General features: G+C 39.8%; 1 protein-coding gene across 2 annotated transcripts in view; it reads left to right on the top strand.

Annotated features, from left to right (window-relative positions):
* Itga8 (integrin subunit alpha 8) overlaps positions 1-10,782 on the top strand; it is a 182,371-nt gene that overhangs the window by 114,148 nt on the left and 57,441 nt on the right. For both annotated transcript variants that reach the window (XM_021192601.2, XM_029536874.1), the window contains exons 22-23: positions 176-255; positions 4,680-4,760. In XM_021192601.2, coding sequence (XP_021048260.1) covers positions 176-255; positions 4,680-4,760 — 161 coding nt within the window. The remainder of the gene's footprint in view (positions 1-175; positions 256-4,679; positions 4,761-10,782) is intronic.

Below are 10,782 nucleotides of genomic sequence, written 5' to 3'. Positions count from 1 at the left end.
CTTTTGGGCCCTGTGGTCTCAGTGCAGACTTCTTCTTACCTTCCAAACATCCAGAACAGGAGATAAAAGCTGTGGTGGTGGTTAAAATAGGGGTTACTAAGGCGAAGCTGTCACACTGTATGGGGTCCTCCTGTGAATACCTTTGTGTCCTATGTGTGTTGTTTTTTGTTTCTAGTTTTCTCTGGGCCTCCGATTTGCTGTTCCTCGTCTTGAGAAAACAAATATGAGCATTAACTTCGATCTCCAAATCAGAAGGTTAGACTTCTACACGCCAACTTTGTTGGCATCACTTGTTCTCAAATGAAAATATGCATGGTAGCCAAAAGCCTGCACATTAAAATTTCTCCTAAAATGAGAATCTAGACTTTCACAGACACATTCTTCTTTATTATTATGAATTATTTCAGCTCTTTTGGTATTGTGCTTTTTGAAAGTGACTAAATAATATAGGTCAGGGTGTAAAAGTTAGCTTTTTGTCTTGAACATCTTCCCAGTCCTGCTGATTTACCTCCACTTTGTTTCCTTCCAGACACAGGGCTGTTGTGCTATACTGTAAAGGACTGTACTACACTATACTATGTACTGAACCCTCTCTTACCATATGTATTCAGCTGCCTGTCAGTGGCTAATCCCTGGGGCAAAATCTGAAGAAAAAAGATAGATCTTGCAAGTGAAATCTATGATTTCCTAAATGTTCAAAAGGGACTAAGTCTAAGAATGGTCTGAGTGGTTGTTCAAGGTGATATAGCCCTGTTTGCGGTCTGGGCCATCCTCTAACAACCTTGAGCCATGCAGACAGCTGTCTATGGGTGACCTATTAAAATATCAAAGGGCCATGACTTTGCCCTTTCATTGTCTATTCAGTTTGTTATTTTGTAGCCAGAGATATTTCATGAACAGAAAGGCCTACAGAGAAATAAAACATTCAGGCTGGGATTTCCCAGATATGGGCTTCAGTACAATGAATTTAATGGTCCTAGACTCGTTGAAAGAAATGAAAATAAAATAGATATAATGTGATATAATTAGTATATAAAATACATATTATAGTATAATTGTCTTGTATGTGAACCATTCCTCATTGAAAAATATAAATCTGACTATTAAGATGCTCTGTCAAATGGGCCTTTTCACTTTTTTAGTCAAGCATTTTAAAAGCTTTAAAAACATCGATGTAGATGTCATATGGTACTTTCCATGATAATGTATATCTTGCCTAGTCTATGGAACCCTTGCTGTAACCACATGAATAGCTGTAAGCTTGGTGTCTGTTACTTGGTTCTCAAATACTATGTAATTTACTTAATATCTTATAAGAGGAAGCGATATTAGAGTGTGATAGATTTTATGATAATGACCCTGAATGGCAGATTATTTTCTTACACCAATGAAAGTTACATCCATATAAGGCTTAGAGAAACTGTAGGATAAGAATGTAACCGATTAGATCTAAAGTGTGTTAGCACTTTGTTTCCCTGTCCCCACTCAAAGCCTGGTCCAGTTTTCTAGGGAGAGAAGTCTTCTAGCTGGCTCAGATGTTATTTTCTTACCATAATTGGCTCCTTCTTGGGTGTAAGTGGTTTTCTGTAACTCCAAGAACTTTACATTTTTTACCTATATTAATGATGAGGTCTGATTCTCTTTCAATAATTCTTCATTCTATTCAAAGATTATTAAACCAATTATTCACATCCTCCAAAATAAATATTTCTCCAAAGATTCACATGGTCCCCAATTCTTCAACTTTTAAAACCCTGTGAGTGTGTATTACTAAGCTTAAAGAGAGGAAATCTTAAAGTGAAGAGTTGATATCACCTTAGACAGAAGCCTGAAGCTTCTGTGTGTCCCCATCAATGTTGATCACATTGATTCTTCATAGGCGTAAAGCCTATGTCACTTGGGGAAAGACGCTTCTCTTATAAAAACACATAGCCCTCATCTAGGGGGACCATTCGGGACTAAGATACAAAGCAAACCCATTGCTTCCCTCTTGGTTTTTAGCTAGGAGAACTGATGCAAACTCTTTCCTGCCAAAGGGACAAGAGGTCCTATGTAATGTCCGGAGTGAGCCTCCCCAGAATCCACCATGCAGACCACAGTTAAACAATGAATTCATCAATGAAGGGTTGAACCTGGTGGAATCAGAAATGACCAAATGATCAACCTTCACCTTCTTCTAAAAACAAGTCATAATCATATTCCATTTCTGCTCAAGACAATTGCAACTGTTTTTAAAATTATAAAAATGCAGGGAAAATCCCTTGCACATTCATCAGGGATAAAATTCCCCAAAGTATTTGAGAAATAAAAGAATTTGGGGACAGATGCATACAAAAATACTAAAGTATATGAAAGGTGTTTATTTGTTCGCTTTGCTGGCTAGCTCCAAAGATGTAAGAGCTCACCTAGGTGGCTCTTAAATGTGTTCAAACCAAAAATAAATTAAATCAAATGCTCCACAGCCTGTACTCTACCATGTACTGCTTACCACAATCCACAACAAATGTCTGTTTCTATATATTAAAGTCAGGAGATAAGTTGGCTTCATATATTAATATACATAAAATATTTCCTATTGCCAAATAAAGGCATTAAATGGTCTCTCAAAGCCCTGGATCTGTATGCGGGACTTCCTGTCCATCATGAACAGCAGAACACAGTTTTACACACACACACACACACACACACACACACACACACACACACACACACACCCCTTTGTAAGCATCCTTGACGTTGCTTTCTCAGCAAAGGTTAGATGACATGTTTGTGTGTAGCTATGGTATTAGTGAAGGAAGTTTCCTTCCAGGAAAGAAGTCCAGGATGCATCTGAGTTATATATGAAGCCAGATCCTTCCTGACCAGGAGACGTTATCAGCACTATGAGGACAGAAGGCACTGCCATACTGTGAAGGAAGCAGTCTCATTAAGTGATCAAGAACTGCTCTATGACAGCCACTGCTCTTGCTGAATTTCAAGGGAGATGGCTCCACAGATGAAGTACCTGCCGCCAAGCTTGATGCTCCAGCTCAGTTCCCCAGAGCCTACATGGTTTACACGAGATAACCGGCTGCTACAGGGATTCTCTGATGGCCACCTACATGCTAGGGCAAATGGACACTCAGATACACCCATACTAATGAAGAATAAATAGATGAAATTAAAAATCCAAACTGTCTCTTACAGCCTCATGTTAAACTCAGGTTCAAAGACAATTTTCAGTAGCTGAATTTTTTGAACACTTTCTTTTAAAAGGGAAAAATAAGCACACACACACACCCAAATGTAGTAATACTGAAAATAGATGGTCACAACTGGGCTTTATGCTTTGGTGTGGAAGTACCTATAGTCTCCATTACAAGCTTAGTAGGGGGAAGTCTCCTGCAGGAAACAAGCCTGCGATCTGCCAGCTTGCACCTCTTACTAATGTTTTTAGACTTTAAGTTGCCTTATCAGTAAATACAAGTGGTCAGGATGTTTCAAAGGCACTCCTGGTTGAAAAGCAGGATTTTATCCAACGCATTCCAAAGCCCAAAGCCCGAGCTGGGGAAGCATCAGAAGACTGGTGTGAATCTATCTACCCTGTTGCCATCTTCACAGTAAGGGCTTATCCAGTATATCCAAGCGGTGCTCATGAGGACCACAGGGCAGGTTTTCTGTCCTTACAAAACCGATTACAGCCACCACCCACGGTGGTGTTCCATCTCTGAGTGACTTTGCTGAAAGCACAAACGGGGCACGAAGTGTGGGTGGTGGCTGTAGCCAAGGCCCAGGCACAGCTTGAGCCTCTGGGGAGTTCTATTTAATTTTCCTTACAGCCCCAGCTGCTTAACATGTATACTTTTTACAAAGCTCAATTTCATAATTGATGAATTAATTATATTTGTGTGAGAGAAAAGCAGCAAACTTAAATTTTTCTTCCACATTCAAAGAGGAATTTTGAAACTCACATCCTTTGTCTTAAGACTCTTGATGCATTTCACAAGCACGCACGTCCTCTGAGCGGCCTGCTTATGCAATGCCCAGCTTTCTTGTGCCTTTCTGTGCTGTAGCTAGGCTTCTAATACACTCCCTGTTCCTTGCCATGGATATCCCATAAGTACGTGATGACTGCAAACACTTATATATTACTATTCTTATATATAATAAAACATTTTAAATTAATATTAACTTAAGAAAGAAACCATAAGAAGATAAAATTCTGATAAAACAACATATGGTGTAATGCATTTTAGAGCCAAACCCAAAAGCTTTCTTGATTATATGCTGTCCTGGATCATGCACGTCAGGTCTCCATTTTATTAGCGTGGAGAATCTGGAGTGGATGGTGCTGTCATTTCCTATCTAAAGAGCACTGAGCATGATATGCCAAGAAGCAGAAGAGTTTGTCTTAGGCAGAAGTTGGAAACACAAACTCAATTCCGTGCCCTTTGCTTTATTCTAACTAAAGTGTTAGCTTCTTCCATCTCTGTAGTGCTTCCAAATGAAGCACCTCCCTGGGGAGAGTTGATTGGCTTGTATAGATTCTAAGAGCTCTTGATCTCCATGGACAAATGGACTAAATCCCATTGTTTTTTCAAAATGATAAAATTGGAAATGTGGTTTGCTCTTGTGATATATAGTATGGTTCTCACGATTGTGAAAATGTATAGTGAAACTGTGTCATGTCTGTGTTTTAGCTCCAACAAGGACAATCCTGACAGCAACTTCGCAAGTGTACAAATCAACATCACTGCAGTTGCTCAGGTCGAAATCAGAGGGTAAGTGGTAAATCGTTATGCTTAGTGTTCAGTGGGGTGAAAAGTCAGATCATTAGGTACTTTGATTTCCTAGCTGCCTCACAGGGATACATTTATGACCATGAATATAGACATTAGGCTATCAGTCAGACGTATCTTTTCATAGTTTATTGGGTGTCCATTTTGTTTTTAAGTCAAGTTTGAGATATAAATTACATGTTGTAAAATTCACACTTTGGAGAGCCTGGTTTATAAATTTAGAATACCATGAGACCATTGAAGATAATGATTTATTTGGACTCCATACTCTGACATCGTGGTCTATTTTCTGTCATGTCACTTTTGCCTTTCCCAGAAGGTCACAAAGGGAACTCATTCAGAATGAGGATTGTGTCTTCTAATTACCATAAAGAATTTGAGGAAGAGCCATGTTCTTGCACACACACACACACACACACACACACACACACACACACACACACACACACAGAGTCTGTTTCCTGTTACAGCTGAGAAGTATTTCATTGTATGGACACCCAATAAATAATTCATCCACCATTTGGTGACCATATAGGTTGTCTCCATTTTGTACCAAAGAGAAAATAGTTGCTATGGGTATTCACATACAAATCTCTTTTGGGGACATTTGTTTTCACAAATGAAGCTACTGAGTTATATGTTAACTGTATGCTTATAAGAGCTTGCCCAGTTGTCTTGTAGAAGGACCAGAGGGCTGAGTCCTGTCCTTTGTGTGTTCCCATTAGCAATGCAAGAGAGTCCCATGTGTCCCATCTCTGAGAGCATGTGAGATACACACACACACACACACACACACACACACACACACACACACACACACATTCTAGTATAATAAATGTGGTTTTCAGAGTCCATTTCCTTAATGACTGGTTATATTACATCTCTTCCTGAGTTGCTTGCCACCATTCTTGTATTTTTTATGAAGTACCTGTTTCAGTCTTTCATCTACTCATTATGGAATTGTTTGCCTTGATACTGAATTATAAAATTCTCCTACATGTCCTGGTAGGAAATCATAAAATTTCTTATCTGGCCTTGAAATAATTCCTGGCAGTATGAGGCATGGAGCTGTATGCTTTCTTAATAATATTGCTTAAAGAATGAAACTCCAGTAACAGATTTTCTTTAAGGGTTTGTGTTCTTTGAGTAATACTTGTCTCTCTGAAGGCAGAGTAAGTTTTCTACTTTTCATTCTCCAATGTTAGGTTTTATGTTTAGGTTTACAACTTCTTTTGCATCAACATTTGTGGCTGGTGTGAGGTAAGGCCTAAGATGCATTTCCCTCATGAATATCCATTTCTTCTTAGCCTGTTTCTGGAAAAGCATGTCACCTCACCCATATTCCAATACTTTGACCTTTTTAAACAAATCATTTCTTCAAATGTAAGGGTCTAATCTCCCATATCACATGCATATTAATGTTTAAAATGAATGAGTATATCCTCATGTTTGGCAAGCAGGTAAGTTGTAGTGTGTATGTGTGTGTGTGTGTGTGTGTGTGTGTGTGTGTGTGTGTGTATATATATATACTTTCCAAACTGTATGTACATAAATTTAGCCAACTGCAAACTTAAGGATTCCAAAAGGAACAGTGTCCTAGGTTTTTTTGGTTGGTTGGTTGGTTGGTTGGTTGTGATTTTTTTGTTTTGTTTTGTTTTGTTTTGCTTTGTTTTGTTGCTTGTCAAATTGACACAGCCTTGTCACCTGGGAAGAGGATCCCTTTACTAAAGAATTGACACAATAAGATTAGTCTGTGGCCATGTCTGGAATGGTTGACTGATGACTGATGTGGGAGAACCCAGCCTCCCTAAACAGTCCTAGATATCAACACTATCCCTAGACAGGTGGGCCGAGCAGAGCCTTGTGAGCTAGCCAGTGACACCATCCCTCCATGGTTTCTGCTTCAGTTTCTGCTGGAGTTCCTGCCCTGAGTCCTCTCAATGATATTACCTAAAACTGTAGGCTGAAAGAAACCCATTCCTTCTCAGAGGAGTTTTTGGTTGAAATATTAATTACAGCGACAGAGAGAAAACTAGAACAAGCACCATTCTTTCTAATGCCAGCTGCTTACAGATCTCATTGAAAGCTCTCATGCTCACAGCAATTAGGTACTGCTGGGGGGAGATCAGATCAAGGTCCTCAAAGTAAGAAGGCAAAGAGGAAGAAACTGGACAAGTGCCAAACACTAGCTTCTCTTTGTCCTAGTCTGGAGAGTAGGACCGATTACTTCCCAGTATTGATGGGTAACAATGTGCAAAGCACCATTTTTAACACAAGTTTTATTGGTCTTTTGTAGAGGGGCATTAATTGATTGATTTCCTGCCCACCTAAGTGGTTTTCATCTCCAAGTTAACTAAAATGATATGACCAACGCTCCCATCTAAATTACACTGTTGGTCTTTCTGGTTTGGACAACCTCACAGTAAGCCTTTTTATTGGAATTTCTAGTGTGTCACAAAGGCTCAGACATACCTTGTAACTTTGGGCATCAATAAAACTATATCTTCAAAAGTGTCCTGCAGAAAATGAGGACAAAGGCCAGACTTCTTGGGCCAAGTTGAATGTCCTTATTTTGTTTTGCTTCACTTAGAGTAATGACTAGGCTCACTAGTTCAAGATTGGATTAACAAGGTACAAGGAGCATCCTGTAGTCTTTCACATTTAGTCTGATGTTGACGCTACAGTTTTCATAACTGTTTTCTCTCAATTTCTGTCTGTTCCCCTTTACATTTTGTTTGTCTTCTTTTTGCTTGAGAACTGCTAGAATGCATTAATATGTATTGAGTTCTTTCAGATGGTTTTTCTATGTTTATGAAGATGATTAAATAGTTATGTCTTCCTCCCCATAAGTCCATGAAAACTGTAAACCAATTAATTTTGTTTCAAAAGGTTAAACTAAGTTTGCTTTCTGGGGATACTTTATGATTGAGCTTGATAGAATTGTTATGGTGACTTTCATATTTATGCTTGTAAGAAGTGTTGGTCTTAATCGGCCATCAGTGGGAATAGAGGCTCCTTGGTCTTCCAAACTCTATATGACCTAGCACAAGGCAAGGCCTGGGCCAAGTAGTGGGAGTGGGTGGGTAGGGGAACAGAGGTGGGGGGAGGGGTATGGGAAACTTTCGGGATAGCATTTGAAATGTAAATAAAGAAAATAATAATAAAAAAGAAAAAAAAGTGTTGGTCTATACTTTTCTTACAGTATCTCTTTTCTTTCTTAAGTGTTAGGGTATACTAGATTCATTAAATCCATTAGAAGCTTTCCTCCATCCAAATGTTCGTAACTTTTAGCCTCAGTACCTGCACTTGTGTTTTCCATCCCAACAAGATTCATCCAGACTCCTACTTCTACAACCTTCAGAAGGTGCAGTGTGCCTGCTGATATGTATACCTGACTCTCATCCCCAATCTTCTCTTGCCTCCCTCCTGCTGAGAGTGTGTTCTCCAGCTTGAGTTTCTTGTTCTTGGCTCCCACTTAGATTCCTCTGCTCCACCAGGGCAGGAAGTCCTGATTTCAGGGGAGCCTGGGTAGCTCTCCTGCCCCTCTATTGACTCAGACTTATGGTCAGCCTTCTTGCTGCTGTGTCTCTTAGAGACAATGCTTCCCTCTTTGTTCTGGGGAACAAAGAGGAGGGTGGCCGCTCTACCAGCACAGCACCTGGCCACACTTCCCTCCCTGATTTTTTTTTCTTTTCATTCTTTTGTGCTTTTCTGTTTTTCCATTGTGGGATATGTTCACCCCTCTCCTATTTCTATCTAGAAATTCTGTCTTTTGCTCACCGTCATCCATTGAACAGAGCACAAGGTCCCCAATGAAGGAGGCAGAGAAATACCCAGGGACCTGAAGGGGTCTGAAGCCCCATAGAAGGAACATCAATATGAACTAACCAGTACCCCCAGAGCTCCTTGGAACTATTCCATCAATCAAAGAAAACACATGGTGGAACTTGTGGCTCTAGCTATATATGTAGCAGAGGATGGCCTAGTTGGTCATCAATGGGAGGAGAGGTCCTTGGTCCTGTGAAGGCTTTATGCCCCACTATAGGGGTATGCCAGGACCAGGAATGAAAGTGGGTGGGTTGGGGAGCAGGGGGAGGGGGAAGGGGCTAGGGGATTTTTGGAGGGGAAACTAGGAAAGGGGATAACATTTGAAATGTAAATAAAGAAAATATCTAATAAAAAAAGAAATTCTATCTTTGATGATTTCTTTCCATATAGTTTTCTTTATTAAGGGCTTGGGAAATGGCTCAGTCACTAAAGTGTTGCAGTGCAAACTCGATGACCTAAGAACCAATCCATAGCTCCTACTCTAGAAAGCAAGTATGGTGTCCATCACTTTAATCTTAGCACTGTGGAGGTAGGAGCAGGAGGCTCCCTGGGGCTTGTGGGCCAGTCAGTCTTTTCCAGTAGGCGAGCTCCAGCGTCACTCAGAGACATGTCTCACTGACATTGCCACTGGGATCCACATACATGTGTTCACACAGGAACACATACACAAGTGTGTACCACACATATGAACACACAAGAACACATATACAAACATACACTGCAGGCACACACAGACAGGAATTCATATACAAGCATACAATACATATATGCACACATAAGAACATATACACAAACATGCAACACACAGGAACACATTCACAAGCATACACCACATGCACACACACAGGAAGGAACACATACACAAGCATACAACACACATATGTACATACACAAGCATAGAACACATATGCATATATAGGAACACATACACAAGCATGCACTATACACATGCACACACAGGAACATATACACAAGCATATACCACACATACGTATTCTCTCTCTCTCTCTCTCTCTCTCTCTCTCTCTCTCTCTCTCTCTCTCTCTCTCTCTCTCTCTCTCGTTGCTATATTGGGTTTTTAACTTGCTTTGTGATTTGGAGCCCAGGGATGTGGAGTTAGGAGTTGTTGTTGTTTCATTTTTGTTGAGTTTTAATTTCATCCTCTTGCCTCCTTCTCAAAGAAAAGAGCTACTGCTTTAAGAGCTCAGGGAAGAAAATATAACATTAATTGTTACTGTCTTCTTCTATGTATTTTCAACAATGCCACTAGTACTCATGAGCCCCATCTCATGCCTCTGCTTATCTTACAACCTTCTGATTGTTTGTTTATCTGAGTTGGGTTTGATGTGTTTGTATTGGTTTTTCTCAGCACTGGGGATTAAACATAGGGCCCCACGCATGCTAAGTAATGCTCTGCCATCTCTTTAAGATTTTTTTCTACTTTTTCTTACAAGAGAGAATTAACTATGTTTCCCTGGTGGGCCTTGAACTACCCTCTCTGTAACTTTTGAACTTCTGATTCTGTTGGCTCATCCTCTTGATTAAGTAATTACAGGCCTTTGAGTAACTGGGACTACAGATCTGTGCTGCAAAATGCCCTGTAGTTTATTTTAGTTTTGCTAACCAGAAATTATAGGAACCAAGCTGAGTATAGTGGCACATGCTTTAACTTCAGCACTCAGAAGGCAGAGGCAGATGGATCTCTGAGTTCATGGCCAGTCTGATCTGCTGAGCATGTTCCAGGACAGCCAGGGCCATGCAGAGAAGCATTGTCTCATAAAACCAATAATAATAAATAGTAATATAATAATAAATAACATCAGCATATGAGCTATGTTGTAATTATAAATTGAAATTGTTCTGTAAATGAATATAAATTGGGGGAAGTTTCTAGCATTCAATTAATAAAACATTAATGTTTTCCCATGTATTTCTGCCATCAGTTGCAGTGAACACAGAAATTTCTATTCATTGTTGCCAGCAATCCAAACAATTAAAACTGGGTTCCTCCTGTGGATGCAATTGTTTTAGTTGCTACATTAATGTCTGTTTTAGTCAGGGTTTCTATTCTTGCACAAACATCATGACCAAGAAGCAAGTTGGGGAGGAAAGAGTTTATTCAGCTTACATTTTCATACTGCTGTTGATCACCAAAGGATGCAGGACTGGAACTCAA

This window comes from Mus pahari, chromosome 3 (genome assembly GCF_900095145.1).
Source record: "Mus pahari chromosome 3, PAHARI_EIJ_v1.1, whole genome shotgun sequence".
Classification (NCBI taxonomy): Eukaryota; Metazoa; Chordata; class Mammalia; order Rodentia; family Muridae; genus Mus; species Mus pahari.
Note: the sequence above shows the minus strand (reverse complement) of the source record. Positions and strands in the feature narration are given on the sequence as shown.